At 31.6% G+C, this 20717-nt stretch overlaps 3 protein-coding genes across 3 annotated transcripts; all 3 read right to left on the reverse strand.

Annotated features, from left to right (window-relative positions):
* Positions 1-597: 597 nt before the first annotated feature.
* Positions 598-2566, reverse strand: LOC145638319 (putative germin-like protein 2-1). Its single transcript, XM_081689289.1, has 2 exons — positions 2330-2566; positions 598-1535 (listed from the first exon to the last, which is right to left on the reverse strand). Exons 1-2 carry the CDS (start codon positions 2466-2468, stop codon positions 973-975), a joined length of 702 nt encoding a protein of 233 aa, XP_081545415.1. The 5' UTR covers positions 2469-2566; the 3' UTR covers positions 598-972.
* Positions 2567-6724: 4158 nt separating this feature from the next.
* LOC145640615 (putative germin-like protein 2-1) lies at positions 6725-9122 on the reverse strand. The gene is made up of 4 exons (XM_081691866.1): positions 9096-9122; positions 8007-8068; positions 7799-7869; positions 6725-7320 (listed from the first exon to the last, which is right to left on the reverse strand). Exons 1-4 carry the CDS (start codon positions 9120-9122, stop codon positions 6725-6727), a joined length of 756 nt encoding a protein of 251 aa, XP_081547992.1.
* Positions 9123-18065: 8943 nt separating this feature from the next.
* Positions 18066-20598, reverse strand: LOC145638320 (putative germin-like protein 2-1). Its single transcript, XM_081689290.1, has 2 exons — positions 20413-20598; positions 18066-18927 (listed from the first exon to the last, which is right to left on the reverse strand). Exons 1-2 carry the CDS (start codon positions 20552-20554, stop codon positions 18314-18316), a joined length of 756 nt encoding a protein of 251 aa, XP_081545416.1. The 5' UTR covers positions 20555-20598; the 3' UTR covers positions 18066-18313.
* Between the last annotated feature and the right edge of the window lie 119 nt (positions 20599-20717).

Consider the following 20717-nt stretch of genomic DNA (forward strand, 5'->3'; position numbering starts at 1 on the left):
AGGATGGAGCTGAGCTGAACTGAACTGAACTGAATTGAATTTCAACGTAAGAGAATAGGCCCTATTATGTAGTTGCATTAGAAAGGTTGTTATATACACCCGATTGTATCGGACTGTTTTTTTTTTTTTTTTTTTTTTTTTTTTTTTTTTTTGCAAATGAGGCATACACCAAAGAAGGAAAATAAAAACTAAAAACAAGCAAACAGAAAGCTATCAAGGAGGCACTAGGCGAGGAAAAGCCACACCTTGAGTGTCCTCATTGAGAATTCTACTAAGCTCCGTACACCCATGAGTATTTTGTTCTCATTTTGATGATTGTTTTTCATATAATCATCAAATGGAGAACAGAAACTAACACTGAGTTAGTTGGGTGTATATGATACACTCGAGTGTATATAACAATTTCTAGTTTTATTAGGTTTCATTGCTTAATAATTGGCCCTGATATAATACCACATCTGTTTTTGTTTAATTGCAACGTAATACTTTTTGCAAGGTTACAAATAAATAATTGCAAAATTGCTTTATTTGGCATATAATGCTCTTTATTTCATCACATTGGTGGAAGGTGTTATGAGAAACAATTGGCTAGCCCTTATTATTCGAAGCATGCACTCATACAAAGTTACGTGCAATTACAATTAAGCTACAAATCATTGAGATAGACTGAACATAAATTAAAACATAATGACATTATTGTAATAGTCCATTTAATAATCCTTATAATTATACAAGCAGAAATTTTATAAAAATAAATTAAAGCACGATAGTTATCTTTTATTTAAACCAATATATAAAGTCTAAACTTCGTAGTTCGTACAACACATAAATAATAAGTAATGTGACGTAGTAGTCATCCATAATTCAGACCATCAAGGCATCAACCATATACGTACTTATTATCAAGAGCCTTATTATCAACTAGCATTAAGTCATTGATGATCTTAGATTGTGGTGTCTGTTGATACGTGCTTATACGTTGATACTCAAAATTTGAGATCGAATCTGTTCAATCACGGTCTTATCAACTAGAAAAGTCTTGCTAAGAACATCATCATAAATTTTCGGTGTTGTTCCAAACACACCCTTAGCTCCAAATACACCACGAGCAACATCAGCTCGTGCTGGATTTTGGCTATTAAAGGCGACAAAGGCAAAAGCATTAGTGTCGCCAAGATTAAGTTGAAAGTGGTATAGACTTCGAGGGAAGACCATAACATCGCCCTCATTCAAAATTTTATCATAGAGCTTGTTATCGGTGGTCACAAAACCGGCATAGAAAGATCCCTTCACCACGGTAAAAACTTCCGTGGCACGAGGATGTTCATGAGGGGCGTTTACGCCGAAGGGTGCGTAGTCTGCACGAGCTATCGATATACCTTGTGTGTTAAGTCCTGGAAGATTTTTATAGTTTACCATAGTGACTACTGCTCCTTGAGGGATCTTTATTTCGCCTGGTATATTAAACCCTTTGTAAAAGAAATCGTCGGCTGTCACCTTCTTAGGGTTCTTGCAAAACTTTCCATTCACGAAAACTTCACAAGGAAAAAATAAATTAGCTTAGTATTTTATCGCGTTGAATTTTGTTATAATTGTGCTTCATATAGCAAAGTATATTAACTTGAACTAGTAATGTGAAAACTAATTACGACCTATAGGGCTCTTGTAGTACGTAGATACTAGATAGTGTATACAGAGGCGTAACCAGAAAATTTATATTAGGGGGCCAAGATTGATTAATAAAGCATGTGAATAATACTTTAATTTAATATAATTTGGGATTAATTTTTTCCAAAGAACTTTTAAAAAATAATTTAGAATATAGCTTAGTAAGATTCGAAGTTGCAACCATATATAAACACAACACCTACTTATTTCAACTAAACCAACTAGGCTAACTGCAAAACATTAATATTTTGTGTAAGAATTTAATTTTATAACAGAATCAAGGGGGTGGTCATGGCCTACCCTAACCCCCCCCCCCCCTCCCCTCTGCGACCCTGAGTGTATAAAAATGATTGGTACTTCATTCCAAATTCAAAAGTATATATACATAAAAATGAATTTTACAAGATCACAATTTTATTTTTCCATCCCTATATGTATTAAACACAAAATTGATTTAAAGATATAGCGTGAATATTGTAATGGTCTAGACATTGGTAATAGGTTATATATAAACCAATCCCAAGCTTTAAAGGATTGGCTTATATACACAGTCAATTACAATAAAAGACGAATGTATCGAAAGAACTACTTCAATTTGTATCGATATATATAATAAATTAATCACAATAGTTAGAAAAAAAAAAAAATGAAAACAACGGACCTTCAGATTCAGGGACTTCAGTGGCCACACAAAAATCCTGAAGAGGATCAGGATCAGATGCATCAGTAGTAAAGCTTAATATAGCAAATACCATAAATAGAGCTAGAATAGCCCACATTGTAATAATATTCTTCTCCATATTACTTAGCTAACAAGAAACTATTCACTACAATTTTCTGTACAAAACTCTTTAAAAGGACTTTGAATTCATTTGAAATAGAACTATAGAAGAATCTATGTGTGATTGAGGTTATGATAGATTGATAGGGGCTAAAATGGCCTATTTATAGCTCAAAATCTAGCGCAATAGTTAATCAACATAACAAAATATCAACTCGTGCATTTATGGTACCTCTTGGATTACGTATACAAAATATATAGGTTTGTTATTAGGGATTGGCTAAAATTTTGGTTAGATAGTACTCTCTTCATTCTTTTTTGTTTGTTGTGTTTTGATTTTTATAGTCAGCTTATAAAAGCATTGACATTTAAAACCAACTACTTTGTATTATAAACTTTTATATTATGTAATATATCACAATCTAGTACAATAGTTAATCAACTTAACAAAATATCTTTGTCAAAAAAAAAAAAAAAAAAAATATCAACTTGCGCATTTATGTTGATTACGTATACAAAATAGTTTAGATAATACTCTCTTCATTCTTTTTTGTATATTATGTTTTAACTTCTATATATAGTCAATGTTTTATATTCTATCATAGACTTTTAAAACCAACTACATTGTATTATAATCATTAATCATATAGAAGTTTTTCAGTGTAGCACGCCACATGATGCGGCACGGTTACTTGTATTTAGGGTTACTTGTATTCTGGGGTTACTTGTATTATGAGGTTACTTGTATGAGTTACTTGTATTGTGGGGTAATCCCATACCAAACCAGTAACACCCTACAAGTAACCCCTGATCAAAACCAATAACAACATACAAGTAACCCTAGAATAATACAAGTAACACCTGCCAAAACCAGTAACACCCTACAAGTAACCCCGACCAAAACCAGTAACACCCATACAAGCTTAAGTAACCCCTGATCAAAACTAATGACAGCCATACAAGTAACCCTAGAATACAAGTAACACCTGACAAAATCAATAACACCCTACAAGTAACTCCGACCAAAACCAGTAACACCCATACAAGTAACCCCAGAATACAAGTAACACCTACAAGTAAGCCCTGACCAAAACCAGTAACCCCCGAAAAAATTTGTATTAATTATATTATGTCGTAGGAGCTTTTTAGATTTGATTCGAAATTTATTTTCAACATATAAACTTTTTGTAATGTTTACTCGCATATATAATTGTGTATATTTGTGGTAAAAGATATGTATTGGAAACCATTAAAATTAGATGTGAAAGTTCAGTATTCGGCTTGGATTTTTCACCAAACTAGATCCAAACCGAATTATTTCGGTTTTAGATTTTTGAAACCGAATCCAAACTAAATTTGGATTCGGTTTTAGAAAAGTAAAAGAAGATGAACTAATGAAAATTTTAAGGCATAGGTCTCGACGCTTACTTTTCAAAAATCAACTTTTTATAATTTTTAATTAAGCATAAAAAAATATTAATGACCAAAGTATTGCATCAGCAAACGTGAAATGCGTGCAATTAAAAAAAAAAAAAAAAACAGGAGAAGTAATTATTATACTACATTTTGTGTTTAAATTATAACCGATTTTTTTAATGTAGCATTTAAAATTAGGAGTATGATGATAAAAATAATTCAAAAGTCTTATGAATCACTTCATAAACAAAGTATTATGAAGATGATTCTCGGTGATGTATTATTTGTCCATAAAACAACTAATGGTCGTGAAGGATATTTAATAGGAAATTTTACAAAAAAAACCATCTTTTATAAGATTTTTTTTTAAAAGAAATCACTTTATAATTTTTTTTTTTTTTTGCAAAGACACACCTTAATCAAATTTTTTTTTGTTGTTGCAAAACCATACCTTTATGCCGGAAAATAGAGTAAAAAAAACCCTATTTTCCGGCGTTGACTACGCCATTTGCACCCACGAAACTGACAGTGGAGGGGAGAAGGGTGGCTAGGGCTATAGAGGAGGGTTAAGGTGGTCAACGTCGTTAAAGGGGTGTGTTTAGGGTGGTCAAACGCTGTAAAAGGGGTGTGTTTATGGTGGTCAACACCATAAAAGGGTGGTTTTGTGGGTGGGGCTTAGGAGGGAGGTGGTTTCGTGGGTGGGGCTGGGGAGAGAGGTGGTTTCGTGGGTAGATTGGGGAAGTCAACGCCGGAAAATGGGGTAAAACCTCATTTTCCGACATAAAGGTATTGATTTGCAAAAAAAATTGATTAAGGTGTGTAGTCATTGCAAAAAAAAAAAAAATTAAATTATAAGGTGGTTTCTTGCAAAAAATTGCTTATAAAAGGTGGTTTTTTTTGCAAAATTTCCTATTTAATATTATTGGGTCGGAAATTGCAACATGAAAACTTATTAGGTAATTAAGTTATTGTTTCTTACTAAATACTCTATCTATATTCCCTTTGATCTTCATTCTCTAATGTATGTACGTCGTACATAAATATTATGAAATGACAACATTTTCAAGCCAACTAGAATTTATCAATTTAAAAAAAAAAATTGCTTACACATATATTTCTACAATACGTATTACTATACATTTTTTTTAATGTAAAAAATTCTTAGTATTGCATGGGCACTATGCCACTATCTAGTTTAAAACATAAGTTGAATTAAATTTCAAACCTAATACTATACCTCAAACTTTATTATACGAGTATTGAGAGAGGAAAGTAAAAGAAGATGAACTAATGAAAATTTTAAGGCATAGGTGTCTGTACCATGTTTGGTAGTTGGTACAGACAAAAAGCGCGGAAAGAACATGTAGCTGTTTTGTAAAGAATATGCAACTATTTTGTAAAGAACATCAATTTTTTTTTTTTGTTTTTTTTTTGTTTTTTGTTTTTTTTTTTTTTTTTTGTAAATATTTAAAGAACATCTGTAATATTCATAAAGAACATGATGTATAATATTATGTAATGAATATTATTAGTATATACCCACCATAATTTAAAAACAAAATTCAAAAAACATTTCACAATAAGAAATGAACATTATCTCACAAATAAAAAAAACATTACACTAGCAATAAAAGAACATGGATATTCATTATTTTCACTTTTTTTGGGGGGCAAATATGTTCTTTTACTCTAGATATATGTTCCATACATTTTAATAAGTAGTATTTTTTTTTTTACTATTTCTATTTGTTCATTACTTTTCTAGATTATGTTCTTTCCACCTTCTTCTTTTTTTTTTTTTTTTTCACAAAACAGTTGTATGATGTACCGTACAAGCACCTGCAAGGTCCACTGATTGATGAACTATTTGTGTGTATAGGAGTTGGGAATGTCGAAGTTTAAACAATAAATAAATTCATTTTATTTATTGTAAAATTTATTTTCAATGGCGACGAAAAACCTAATGGGCTCGTCTGTGGGGGTCGTTTCGTGCTTATATTGGCTATTATAAGTCTTGGGTTGGGACGGCTATAAAGACTTCGTAAGCTCGTAGTAACTTTCTCTAGCCATTACATATTATGTGACATTGGCGGATCAAAAAAAATAATAAATAAATAAACGGGATTAAAATACATTTGATGGATTTCAATGGGGTTATTTGATAAAATTTTATAGGAAAAAAGTTTTTTTTTTTTTTTTTTTTTTTTTTTTTTTTCATGCTCAACTCAAATGCTTTGCATCCATCACTGCATTACTGACATACATATTTTAATTACTTAATTAAGTTTGGACACTATTTACATAACTTGTTTAAGATCATTTGAGGTCTTTGATAGATTCATCTTACATAATTTTCTATATTATCTCATTGTGATTGTTTTTAAAATCTTCTTTCAAATATAAACTTAGATAATTGACAATTGAAATCATGCATTTGCCTACAAAATTATGTCAATTAAAATCAAACGGTGAAAATACTACTTTTTTTTTTGTTAATTAATTAAGTTTGGATTCTATTCACATAACTTGTTTAAAGTCATTTAATGTCTTTGATAGATTCATCTCAATTTACTTTTCAATATATATACGTATATTAAAGAATTGACATTTGAAATCGTGCATTGCCTAAAATTATGTCAATTAAAATGAACCTGTAAATGTATGACATTATTATAGTAGTCCTTTATTCCATCCTTAAACATAGTACAACATACACAATCACATACAAGAGAAACGTGCATAAATTAAAGCATAACGACATAGTAGTCGTTTATTCAAACCAATACATGTACTTCGTACAATTCACATAAATTTAGCATTAGTGTGACATAGTATTCCATAATTCCTTCAAACCTTAGCTTAGATTTGAGATAACATCTCAAGTAACATTGATCTTGCGGTGTTGATTGATACATCCTTACCACTCGAAAATTGCGACCGAAGTTGCTCAATCACTGTTCTATTCACTTGATAAGCCTTAGTAAGAACATCATCCAATATTTTAGGCGTTGTACCAAAGACACCATTAGCAACATTAACTCTTCCCGGGTTTTGACTACCAAAAGCCGCGATAGCAAAAGCTGTTGTGTTACGAAGATTGAGTTGAAAGTGAATAAGACCTTGAGGGAACGCGATTATGTCACCCTCATTCAATATAGTCTCATAGAGCTTGTACTCGGTGGTCACAAAACCGGCGTAGAGACTTCCCTTCATGACCGCGAATGCCTCTGAGGCACGGGGGTGTAGATGAGGGGTGTTTAAGCCAAAGGGTGCAAAGTCTACACGAGCTATGGCTACACCAAGTGTGTTAAGTCCTGGAAATTGATCAACGCTCACTAGTGTAGCCTCTGCCCCTTGACGGTTTTCAATAACCGAGGTTTTGTTAAAACCTTTGTACACGAAATCGTTGATTGTCACCCTCTTTGGGTTCTTGCAAAACTTCCCATTCACGAACACTGCATAAGAAAAAAATAATTACATATTGTTAGAGATATGAGATATTGGAAAATAAATCAAACTTTTGTCATATTTTTTTAAAAAAAAAAAAAATTTAAGTGCAATATTATATTTTGTGTTTTGCACTTAATAATGCACAACTTATTCTATTGATGTCTTCCTTGTGAACAAATCATAAAAAAAAAATAGTTAAAGAAGAGTTTATGAAAAATTTAAAATTCGTCATCCATATACTATGGCTAAAAATAACTAGCAGACCAACTCAACTAAAAAGATTAAATAAAGTCTCAAGATTGATTTTATACTCATCAGTTCACTTATGTGTTGATCTTGTCACGTTATTTTTCATATCACATAAATTCAACCAAAAAGTTAAAATGGTAGTTAGAATTATAAGATTGATTGTATACTCTATCAATAACGTATAATAAAGGCCTAGATTATTAAATTAACATACAAGATGTAAGGTAAAAAGACCTGTTGAATAAGGGTCGTCAACACCCACACAAAAATCCTGAAGGGCAGCAGGATCGGATGCATTAGTAGTAGTAAAGCTGAATGTTGCAAGTAACGTAAATATAGCTGCAATAACACACATCGTAATTTTCTTCTCCATTTAACTTAGCTAACAAGAAATTACTTATTACTAAAAATATTAATACGATAAAAAAGATTTGTCGTTTATTATAGAATTGAAGTTTGTGTAATTGAGATTATGATTGAGATTATGGTAGTGGCTAAAATGGCCTATTTATAGCCCAAAATCTAGCGCAATTGTATTATAGTAGATCAAGTGAACATAATATCAACTCATGCATTTATAGTCTTCCTTACGTATACAAGTTTGACGAAAGGGAAACTTGTTTTTTTAATCACGTTTGTCAATTATGTCAGCCAATAACTCATTATCTACTCATTATCTCTAGTTGTCCACACACAAATTTATAAGGTTTGTTAGGAGAAGAGATCGTTGATCACAAGCCCTTATATATGGTTGGCCACACCATGTGCCCAGCCACTATAAGGGTTACTTCGCTAGTGTAATGGGGGTTACTTGGTCAGTGTTAAAGGGGTTATTTTGTTATTGTTATAGAGTTACTCGGTCAATGTTATAGGGGTTACTCGGCCTGTATTATAGGGGTTACTTAATCAATGCTATAGGGGATACTTTAAGTGGCCACACGTTGTGGCCGGCCGCACACAAGACGGGCTGATATTTGATTTCCTCAAAAAGCAAGTTGTTTCATTTACGTGATACTTAAGGAGGAAAGTAGAAGGGGAAAAATGAGCTCTAAATCTAGGGGTCAAATTGCAATCATGTTAATATGTTTTTTTTTTTTTTTTGAATAAAATCAAGTAATATTTATTTCATTCCTGATAGCTTAGAGTATATAAACCGATTTTGGGCTTCAACTATCAGTTTAAATTTTTAATTGAGTTAGTCTTACACTACAAAAATTTGGCCTGTTAGCAACAGGTGAAATCCGTTGCTAATTGCTAAAAATCCGTCGCTGGACATAGCTAGCTACGGATATATCGACGGAATCACTCCGTTGATAAAAACCTTGTCGCTAATTGAATTTAGAGACGGGAAAAAAAACATCCGTCGCTGGACTTAGCAACGGAAAAAAAAATTCGTCGCTGGATTTAGCAACGGAAAAAATAAATCCGTCGCTAGACTTAGCTACGGAAAAATAAATCCGTTGCTAGATTCAACAACGGAAAAAAAAACATTTTGAATCTTAAAAAGAGCTGCTATTTGGGTCGACCTCACTCGGGTCAACGCGACTCCGCTTTCCATGTAACGCTCCTTGAATCTCCAATCGCAAGATTGGAGTTAGTAGGAGTCGAACCCGTGACCTTAATGTCAAATAGTGAAACTCTTACCAAATATACCAAATATTATTTGTTTACTTTTACGCACATAATTGATAATAAATGAAAGAAATATTAGGAACGGAATTTAAAATCCGTCTCTAGTTTAGTAACGGAATTTAAAATCCGTTTCTAATTTAGTGACGGATTTAAACATCTGTTTCTAGTTTAGAGACGGATTGAAAATCCGTTTCTAGTTTAGAGATGAATTTAACTTACATAATTCGTCTCCAATGTAATATTTTACATAATTAGTTTTAAAAATTATCTAGAGACGGAATAAAAAATCCGTCGCTCATATTAGCAACGGGAAAAAAAAAAATCCGTCTCTAACTTAGCAACGGAAAAAAAAAAAATAAAAAAAATCAGTTGCTAACTTAGCAACGGAAAAATAATCCGTCACTAAATTTAGCAACGGAAAATAAATCCGTTGCTAGATTCAGCAACGGAAAAAAAAATCCGTTGCTAATTTAGTAACGGAAAAAAAATCCGTTTCTAATTTAGAGACAGATTTTCAATTCAAAAATTCCGTCGCTAAATTAGCAACGGATTTTTAAATTCCGTCTCTAAATTAATTTAGAGACGGATTTTTTGATTCCGTCTCTAATTTAGAAACGGATAAAATTCCGTTGCTAGAATTCCGTTTCTATATGGACATTTTTTTGTAGTGTTATAACATGGTATCAGAGTTAGTGACACAAAGGTTATGGGTTCGAATCTCATCCACCCCTCCTTTTAAGCTTAAACTTAAACTCTGATACCATGTTAACTTAACCAAAAGGTTAAGCTGATGGTTGAAACCAGAATCGGTTTATATACTCTATCAATTCCAAAGTACCTAACTTACATGGCTAATATTGAAACACATGCCAATGAAAATAATGAAACAATCTAGGGCTCAAATTACAATCGTTCAATTTTGGCTTGGTGATGTATTAAAAATAATGAACACGCTAATTCAATTCGATTAGCTATTTTGGCCTGGTGATACATTAAAAATATTGATGATGAAGTGATGAACTAAAATTAATGATGGTTGATGTTAATATGTTATGCATTACTAACTACTACATTACAAATGGAGGAAGTTTTTATTTAGTTAATAATAAAAGATGTATGCATCAACAATAGTAAAATGAGAAAAATTGCGATTAATTTTTTTAAAAAAACACAGAAAGTTTATCCCAATATCTTATGTAAAAACATTTGTAAGGCTCTATTTGGTTCACTTTATGACATCAATTATTTAATTATCTTAATAAATCTGAACTTTTTTTTTTAGAAGAATATATCTGAACTTTATTTGTCTTACTTGAATTTTAACTAAGCATAAATAAGAAAGTTATAGCTAACTGAGCCTTAACTTGATTATAGTGGAATATGTAAGGATCTTGCTAACGAACGCCCCTAGAGCGTTGGATAAGCATTTGAAATATTGCCTAAAATGGTATTAATTTGGAAAAAACATGACAAAATTACGCGTCAATCAATGTAATTAATATCAGTGGGTTTCTGGTGCGGCTGTGCGGCAGGTTGTCAAATCAGCAAATGACAAAAGTAACCCCCAGACAAAGTAACCCCAAGACAAAAGTAACCCCTGACTGACTTAGTAACCCTTGACCAAGTAACCCTAACTGACCTAGTAACCCCTGACCTAGTAACCCCTAGTAACCCCTAACCGACCTGGTAACCCCCGACCTAGTAACCCCTAACCGACCTGGTAACCCCCGACCTAGTAACCCCTAACCGACCTAGTAACCCCCGACCTAGTAACCCCAAGTAACCCCTGGCCGCCGACCTAGTAACCCGAAGTAACCCCTAACCGACCTAGTAACCCCCGACCTAGTAACCCCAAGTAACCCCTGACCGATGACCTAGTAACCCCTAACCAGACCACCTAGTAACCCCGGATCTAGTAACCCCTTACCCACCACCAACAAAAAACTATCACCAACAACCACCACCAACGAACCACTACCAACCTAAACGCCTTGCCACTAGCCCCTAACCCACAAACAAACCCCAATCCAACCAAACCATTAAAAAAAAAATCAAATCAAACAAATACCTTAAAATGTTAACAAAGGTTTCGAATATCACTTCAAATTTGGCTAAAAAGGCCAAATTCGACCATGAAAATTCTAGATCTAGAGTTTTCATGGCCGAATTTGGCCTTTAAAAGTTTGAACTTGTTTTCCGACAACGGAATCACCAAACCACCACTACCCTCCCAGTGAAACCACTACTTCCGACGAACGAACCATGAAGACGACTATTGATGACGATTGCGAAATTTGTGTTACGTTCTCTGAGAAAATGAGATGAATGTTCTGGCTTGAAGAAGAAGAAAAGAGGAGAGAGAAAGAGAATAGAGAGGACAGAGAAAGAATTTTTTTTTTTAAAAAAAATTGTGGCTGGCCACACCATGTGGCCAGCCACATATGAAACTTTGTAAATTAATATTCATTTTAATTTAATCTTTCCTACTTTTAGCTAGCTTATCCAACGCCCCCGGGACGTTTGTTAGCTTTTGCCATATGTAAATAGTAGGACAAAAAAGTCATAGTTGTTGCGTTTTTTAAATGCGAAGGACAGTATTTATTACTCCGTACATAATAATCACCATAAATGAATATAAGACTATGAATGTGTACGTAGTACTCCGTAATAAAAATGTCATAGACATTTACTCCCTTCGTCCCTTATTGATAGTCCTATATGGATAATTTTGGATCTTTTACCAAAACGGCTAGTTTGACAAAAGTATTTACCAAAACGGCTAATTATAAAATATAATTCCCAAACTAGCTAATTTATTAGCTTTTTTTTTAAAAAAAATATCCCTAAATTTATTAACTTTGAAGGAATTTATCTACTTCTTATTTCCTTTGAACCGGTTTGGTTCACTTAATTTTTTTTTAATTTTTTTTGTTTTGTTTTTATTTCCTTATAGATTTTTTTAAATTGGAAAATTTATGGAATAACATATACGCAAGGGTTTAGAAGAGGTAGGGAACTAGTTCTATTCTGCATTCAGTGTAATGCATCAAATGTATGTTAAAACGTTGATCAACATTGCTCTTGGCAGGGGTGAAATAAATATTTATGTTTGCTGGTTTCAAAAAAAAAAATATATATATATATATATATATATATACTTCATATTTATGTTTCAGAGTCTCAAAAACTACAAAGAACGTAAACAGTTGCAGACTCGCAGAACCCTAATTTCGATAAAAATAAATAAATAAATAAATAATTAAAAGTCCTAAATTTTCATCTTCATTATACCAATCACAAAAATTTAGAATTTCAATTTATTTTGTTTTATCAAGACTACTGCAAATTTATACGACGATAAGGCATTTTAAGGTATTGTTCATCTTTTTCATGTCTATTAATTGTATACTCTTTGTTAATGTCGGCTAATATGAATATTTTGAGTGGTTGTTTATTTTGTGCAACTTTTTTTAAAATTGAGAATTGCTGCATACGTATTATGCATGTTGATTGTTATTGTTCAAATTAATGAGATATTTTAAAGTATGGCATAAAATTAAAAAAAAAAAAAAAACTAATTCTTTTTAAATTAAACAAAAAAAAAAACATAAAGTGACCGGTTCACGGGAAAGTAAAAAATAATTATGATATCCTTTCAAATCAATTAATTTAGCTAGTTTGGGAATTAAATTATATAATTAGCCGTTTTGGTAAATACTTTTGTCAAATTAGCCATTTTGGTAAAAGATTCGATAATTTTCACGGAAATTAATAAACATAAATAAGAAGTACTATGTAGTAAAAGTATATTGAAAAATTAAAGTAAATTTACATTGGGTATGGAGACAAAGTAATAAATGCACATGGAAAAGCAAAATTTTTACATGAAAAGTTAAATTTGCACAAATATTATTGCAAATTGAAGAGGATTTTGGTAAATTAATGTTAATGGTACTTAAAAATAAGCAAATGGGACTATCATTTTGGGACTTAAAATTGGTCATAAAAGATTATCAATAAGGGACGGAGGGAGTATAATACAAAATTGTTTGTAGACTGGGCCAAAGCCAGAAAATAAAATTAGGGGAGGCCGAGACTCCTATATAGTCATATTAAGAATTGTGAAAATTTTGCTTTTGCACTCTATTAATTAAATTTACACTATATTTTTTTACTAGTAAGTAAACAAAATGTAATATATGTAATTTAGTCAATTAGAATTATAGGGAAATAAAAAATAAAAAATAATAATAATTAAAAAAAAAAAAGTATGATTGAAATGAAATCGATAGGCAAACTAGTGTGCTTGTAGTTGCCAAAAACTATTACAGCCACTGAGCTATAACTAAACAAAACAATTTTGCGTTATTTCAGAAAAAAAAAAAAAAAAACAATTATGCGGGGATTAAATTTTTATCCTATATATCTATGGGGGCAGATTTGAATATAAAGGGGTTGGCAGTTGCGCCAGGGGGCCGGGCCTCCACACCAGCCCCCTGGCTCCGCCCTTATATGTAGATTGAAAATGATGATATATATGATACCTATGTACCCCTTTGTTTCTTTGTAATTTTAATTTTCAAAAATCAAGGATAGAGTATTTTAATTATAAGTAAAATCATTGACATGTGAGGTTGTAAATGCCAAAAATCGTCAAAGAATGGCGTTAGGCTGCTGGGACGTCAAACGACTAGATGATTAATACTAAAGAAATAAAGTAAATGCAAGAATAAAGAGAGACAATTGATATTTTAATGGCGCAGAAAACCCAAAGAAGTGGAAAAACAGCTGGTGAGAGAGATCCACCGATTGCACTATGTGAATAATCAAGTGTTTACAATGAGAATGCTATTGCGATGAGAACGGTGAGAGAGAGATTGAGTGTTTACAGCTAAAACCTTCTTTATTTATAGTCTATTTCTCCCCTTAACCTAATGATTTGATCCTCTGAGTTAGCCGTTGGGCTTGAATAATTATCCCATCCTTAAAAATAGGAAGTTAGTTAGACGACACATTCTTCTCAGCTTTGAAATCAACGGTACTTCATATTGATCTTCTTCTGCAAGCTGGAGAGTGGACCCTTTGAACCGGTCAATCAATCCCGTGAATTCTGGGACGTGGGAAAATTCTGCACTAACAAGAATCTTGTTAGATTCGTCTCGATAAATGATATCAAAGTAGTATATCAACTATATACAAAGTACTCTATCCCTAAAAAAAAAAAAAAAAAAAAAAAAAAAAAAGTACTCTATTTTTTTTTATACAAGTAAGATAGATATAGCTAAAGATATTGATGTTAAATCATGCATTTTTAAAATTGTACAAAAAAAGAGCACTTGGGAGTTGGGACGAATAGAAAGACACGAAGAGAGAATAATGTTGATATTACTTTTTTTTGAAATAAAATTGATTCATAAATAAGTCATACGACATCTACAAAGAGACTTAGATCTAACAAATACATGATAATTGAATCAAATAAAAACATTCTGTAATCAAAGCTACGATCGTTGTTGCAAATCGTACATTCTTCATACCCTCTTTCATATCGCTGTGATTTACAGCCTTCTTCGGCGAGGGGGTCTATCGATCTGTTGTAGCCGTGCAGAAAATTTCCGTCTGATTCGTTCGATGGTTGTCGAAATATTAATCTCTTTTTCAATACCGCACAAAATTTTACCCATGAAACAACTCTATAGCAATCCATGAAATAAAAAAGCAAATCTTCCCTCAAAAGAGAGAAGAAAAACCCGGTCTTTCGAAGGAGCCAAATCCTCCTAAAGAGGAAGAAAAACCCTGTCTTTCGAGGGAGAAATATTCCTCCTAGAAGAGAAAGAATTATTATAAACCTAAAGCAAGAGAAAAGGCACAAAAAAAACAACGATTGGGGCTTTCATCGGTAAATCCGATGAAAGCCCCTTCAAAATTCAACAATGGAGGTTAGGGTTTTAGAAAGAGAAGAGAGGAAAGAGGGTTTTACCGGTAGTTGGTATCCTTTTTAATAATGTTGATATTACTTTGGACTAATAAAATCAAAACAAAGTACATATAAGAAAATCAAGTCACTTAGTTTATATTGGGCCGGAAGTATAAAGAAAATGATTGTCTTCAACTGCTCAAGACCTCAACAATGAACTCCTTGCCTTGCGTTTTATACATCTAGTGGGTAAGACCGCAAGAGTGCCGACCACACAATCCAAACAAAAATCTTAGCCATTTCAAGGACGTCAATAAATTTTCAACCTAACATGCAACATTAAATTAAACGCGACTTTAAGTATGGTTGAGAACCAATATTTTTGAAATTAACTTGTACTATCTCTGTCTCATTATGTTATCCAATATTTTATCTCATTGTCTTGTTGAGCTTCGTTTATACGAGTAGTACCTTTTTATCTTTTGAATGATTAAAGAGATTTTTTCTATAAATAATTAATCAGGAATGAATAATAGGGACGTGAAAATCACCAATTTACACTACATTATACATACATACATACATGGTCAAAATGAAATTTATGAATAATGTCAAAAATCAAAGTATAAAGAACATTTAGGAACAAAAATAGTAAAAAAATATTCAAGAAAAAATTTTGGAAAATACAAATTAACTTATCATCTTATTTAATTGGACAAATTAAAATGTTAGCTAATGAACGTGGGGATTATGTAAAATTGTAACCCGGCCCGAACCACATATCCAAAGATTTATTACTAGTCCTTGAAATTTAGAGTCCAATTCAGATCAGATTTGATTATAATGGGTGTCAATTCGTTGCAAGTTGTCATTTCGGCCTATTACAAATTCTCGGAATTTATAATTGTTTGATAGATACTCCGTAACTTTAAAGACATTCATTTAGAAGTTACTATACCCTACAATTACACATTCTAGTGTCGAAGAACAAAATTAAACAAGAGTTAATTAATGAATTGATATCAGTATGTGTAGTGTAGTAGTGTAGGTTTAGTCTTTTATGTGTAGTGCCTATCGATCTAGCCTTTTCTAAAACGAACATGATGGGCAAATTAGGAAAAGAGCCAATACAAATAAACGTATAGGTTATGTCTTATGATAATACATATACCATAGATTTTCAAATACATTCCATCAATATTATAGAGAGAAAACCCTAATGTATGTGCGTATTTGCTGGTTTAGAAGACACATAATCAATAAGGAGATTCAACCAAATCATCATGAAATTAGGTACCCTTCCTTAAAATTATGTATCATAATTAATTTAATACAAAGATTAGAATATATATCGAATTAAAGTATTTTTAGGTAGGAAAAAATATCTGTTTAAAAACATTAGTATTATTATCTAGTTTTTTGTACACGGACCATATGGTGGTGAAAGAAGTAACAGAAGTGAAAATTTTCTTTACCATAAAATGATAAAATAAAGGAATAAAGCAAAAGAGTACGAGGGAAAAAAAAAATCAAACATATTAAAGCGAAAAATTGGAAGGTGGGTTCAAAAAAAAAAAAAAAAAAAAAAAAGAACCAAGGGATTAACTAATTAAAACTATTTGTGCCATTTCAAAATTAAAATTAAAAAACTTGACATGTTATTTTACCAATTTTGAATACAATGCATAGTATTCATAATATATAGAACTATAGAAGCTTTTGTTCAGAAAAATAGTATAAATTATTAAAGAATCTATCTATACTTTAGTTAGTTAGTATTTAAAAACACAAACCATCATCCCCATCATGCCACATGTCACCTCCCTTCATTAATTAATCCCCTTTCTTATTATTTTAAAAAAGAACTAGCTTTAATTCAATACATGTATGAATGTTCCCTTCAAAAAAAAAAAAAAATACATATATGAATGTTATTTGATTCATTTTCCCCCAACTTAATATCTCTACAATTACATTCAATTATCACCCCTTCTTCTCCTTTATAAACTATTCATTTTCCAATTAAAACATATTATAAAATAAAAGTTACTATTGTACCCCTTATAAACATCCCGTGCATTGCACGGGTTAGAAGGCTAGTTTATTATTAAAGACAAATACTATAAAATGGCCTTTATCAAAATATGAATTATTAGTACAAAATTAGGTTTTCGATCAATACTTTTTCTTTGTATACAATGTAGTTGGAGGAGAACATGGATGGTCCATGATGAAGGTGAGATAACCATAATTCGCTTCACAATCAATTCAAGTACGGAGTCAAAATTAATACTCCGAACAAACTTTCCATGCATGCATGCATGCTTGTTATTTATTACTTCGTACTCGTTGAAGTTAACCATGGATTTCACCTTTTTTTTTTTTTTCCTTTCTTTTCTCATTATCTGTAACTGCTACTATACATGGCTTATTAAATAGATATATTATCAAAAAAAAAAAAAAAAAAACAATATATAACCTAAATACAGAAATAATTAAGAAAGTGATGTGAAATGTGGAATGTGACAATGTGTTAATTTTGTAGGAAAAGGAGGTAAAAAAGATACTTTCTTCTTTTTCTCTTTCCATAATTAGCAATTTAGACACTTTATTTTTATCCGTTAATTCTTAGAGCTTTAGTATTTTTTACCAATAATAGTTTACAATTTACTAATTGTACATATCCCTAAAACTAATTGCTTAATTATTAGTATACGACATGTATAATTAAACAATAAGCTTAGGAATTATTCTCATTTACTGAATTGAACTGAACTGAATATTTTATAAGAGAATGAAATTATTAGGAAGTGAATTGAACCGAATTGAACTGAAAATAAGCTGAAGAGAACAGACTCTAGGTTTTAACGAATATTGAGCACATAACACCGATCAAAGACTAGCTCTTTATTCATAATCAACATGTAAAAAAAAACACATGTATTTTGATGAGTTACAGGCTTACAGCACACTTAGAAACTAATAGTAAACTGAACATACAACAGAATTGTGCTTAATTCCTCTGATTTATTTGAACTACAGATCGAAAGCCAAGCACAAAGTAACCCTAGATTAATCCAAACCACCAAACAACGCCAAGTAAAATCATATCTTGATAAGAAGATTATTTGTGGTTTAGAGCTAGCTACCATAAATAATCTTGATTATATTACGTACGAAATTAATTTTAATAAAATTAATTAGTACGTATCATCAGCCAAATAATCTTCTTGAGCCAACAGCTTAATAATAGATCTTCCAGTGTTGGTTGATAAGTTCTTACTCAAAAACTGAGCTCTTAGTCGTTCAATCACGGTCTCATCCACTTGAAAACCCTTGGTAAGAACATCATCCAAAATACGCGGTCTTGTTCCAAACACACCATCAGCAATGTTAACTCGGCCAGGGTTTTGGCTTCCAAAAGAGGCAACAGCAAAAGCCTTTGATTTACCAAGATTTAATTGGAAGTGAATTAGACCTTGAGGGAAAACAATCATGTCACCTTTTCTCAACACCGCGTCATAGAGTGTGTAATTGGATGTGACAATACCGGCATATAGAGTTCCCTCTAGCACCGCGAAGATCTCAGAGCCACGAGGGTGCAAATGAGGGGTGTTTAGGCCAAAGGGTCCAAAGTCTATGCGAGCTAGGGCTACGCCTAGTGTGTTAAGTGCTGGAAATCGATTTACGTCTACTAGTGTGGCTTCTGCTCCTAGAGTGGTGTTTGTGTCTCCTCTAATGTGAAACCCTTTGTGTATGAAATCTTCTACTTCCACATCTTTTGGATTCTTGCAAAATTGTCCATTTATAAAGACTGAGAAAAAAAAAAAAAAAGGAAACATATAGTTAGCTTAGAATTTCATCAAAATATTTAAAGCATAAAATTATTGATTTAGTTATCATATTTCATGTATGTAATAGTAGGTTTAGTTTATTTATGGAAAATTTGTCTAAAAGGTACTTATATGTTTACCTTTTTGTGAAAAAGGGCCTTATATGTTCAAAGTAGTGAAAAAGGTCCATATAAGTTACTTTTGTTGTGAGGAGGGACCTTGACATCGGAATATGACAGTCGACTTCACTTTTCCGGCATTGACCATCATGTAATATGCACATGATGTTTTAAAAATGCCTTTTCCTTCTTTTTTTCACTTGATTTTAAAGAAAGAGAAGGGATTTTGAGAGAAAATTTGGGGATAGTAAGAGAGAAAATGTGAAAACGTGGGGAAAAAGTGAACGAAAGGGCCTTTTTAAAACATTACGTGCCACGTGAGTGATGGTCAACACCGGAAAAGTAAAGTCAATGGCCATATTCTGATGTCAAGATCCCTCCTCACAACAAAAGTGACTTATAAGGCCTTTATTCACCACTTTGAACATATAAGGTCCTTCTTTACAAAAAAAATTGAACATATAAGTACCTTTCTAACAAATTTATCTTTATTTATTTATTAGCTTATTCGGCTAGGTAATAGAGTGGTTTATTTGCATGAACTAGAAATTAATTATTCAGCTAGGTAATAAATAAATCTAATAAGTAATAACTATATCAAATGATTAGTAATTGATTTTAATTTTTAAGGTCAAACTTTAGCTTCACGTTATTTATATTAAAATTATGGAAGTGATATGATTCATATTTAAGAGAATGTCCTTTAGACACCTAGAAAAAATATTTTAAACAAATTTGTATTCAAACTTTGTCCATAATAACGAAAAGGACAAGTTACAAAAATAGAGGGAACAATTTATATTTTTCTTATGATTTGCATAGTTGGCATGAGTTTTTTTTTTTTTTTTATTCAAAATAAGGAAAATTCATCAAGAAAAATCTAGCTACGTACCAAACCAAAAATCTTGAGCTTTCAAAAACAATGAAAGCCATATGGTTTTGGCTTTTTGCACCAATTCCTTCAATTTTGAAGATATCTTAGAGATTATAGATTGACCAACTACATCATATGATCCCTTCAAATTAAAATGCCTTTCACTAGATTATTACTCTATAGTGACATTTCTTAAACACATGTACATGGTTTCATTAAAAAATAACTCCCCAATCACATCCATATTACGTATAACAACTAATCCTTAATTAGTAAATAGTAGCATGGATATGTTATCTCCAAAAAAGTAAAAAGTCATTCCTACTATATAATAAAAAAAAAAAAAATAGCTAAACGATTAGAATTGAAAAACAATTATCATAGTCTACCTTATATAAGATCAGATCCGATTTTACCATGGTATATAACTGAAATTATTAAACAAAAAGAGCGAAAAAAACAAGAAGACGAACCTGAGGCATTAGGGTCATTGGTACCCACACAAAAATCCTGAAGCAAAGGAGGATCAGCTGCATTGGCAACATAAAGATGAGTAGTAATACTCAACAATGCAACGACCATGAACAAAGCCGTATGATAATTATTCATCTCCATTGGACGTAGTAATTACTTAATTAATTTAAGAAAATACACAAATGTATTAATCAAAGTTTATTGTAAAAAAATATATATAATAATAAGTGATTGCTTATTGTATAAAAGGTAGGTGATGTTTAAGACAAATTTTGATGTTAAAACAAGAATAATAACAGGCTAT

The sequence above is a fragment of the Chenopodium album genome, chromosome 7, assembly GCF_948465745.1.
Source record: "Chenopodium album chromosome 7, dcCheAlbu1.1, whole genome shotgun sequence".
Classification (NCBI taxonomy): Eukaryota; Viridiplantae; Streptophyta; class Magnoliopsida; order Caryophyllales; family Amaranthaceae; genus Chenopodium; species Chenopodium album.

Excerpts from the sequence above, each read along its gene's own strand:
- LOC145638319 (XM_081689289.1), bottom strand. The coding sequence starts at position 2,468 with ATGGAGAAGAATATTATTACAATGTGGGCTATTCTAGCTCTATTTATG. Across the intron at positions 1,536-2,329 it reads TGAAGTCCCTGAATCTGAAG|TTTTCGTGAATGGAAAGTTT; the intron begins GTCCGTTGTTTT and ends TTCCTTGTGAAG.
- LOC145640615 (XM_081691866.1), bottom strand. The coding sequence starts at position 9,122 with ATGGAAAGCGGAGTCGCGTTGACCCGA. Across the intron at positions 7,870-8,006 it reads ACACAAACTTCAATTCTATA|TACTACTAATGCATCCGATC; the intron begins ATAAACGACAAA and ends ATTCAGCTTTAC. Across the intron at positions 7,321-7,798 it reads TGACGACCCTTATTCAACAG|TGTTCGTGAATGGGAAGTTT; the intron begins GTCTTTTTACCT and ends TTTCTTATGCAG.
- LOC145638320 (XM_081689290.1), bottom strand. The coding sequence starts at position 20,554 with ATGGAGATGAATAATTATCATACGGCTTTGTTCATGGTCGTTGCATTG. Across the intron at positions 18,928-20,412 it reads CAATGACCCTAATGCCTCAG|TCTTTATAAATGGACAATTT; the intron begins GTTCGTCTTCTT and ends TTTTTTTCTCAG.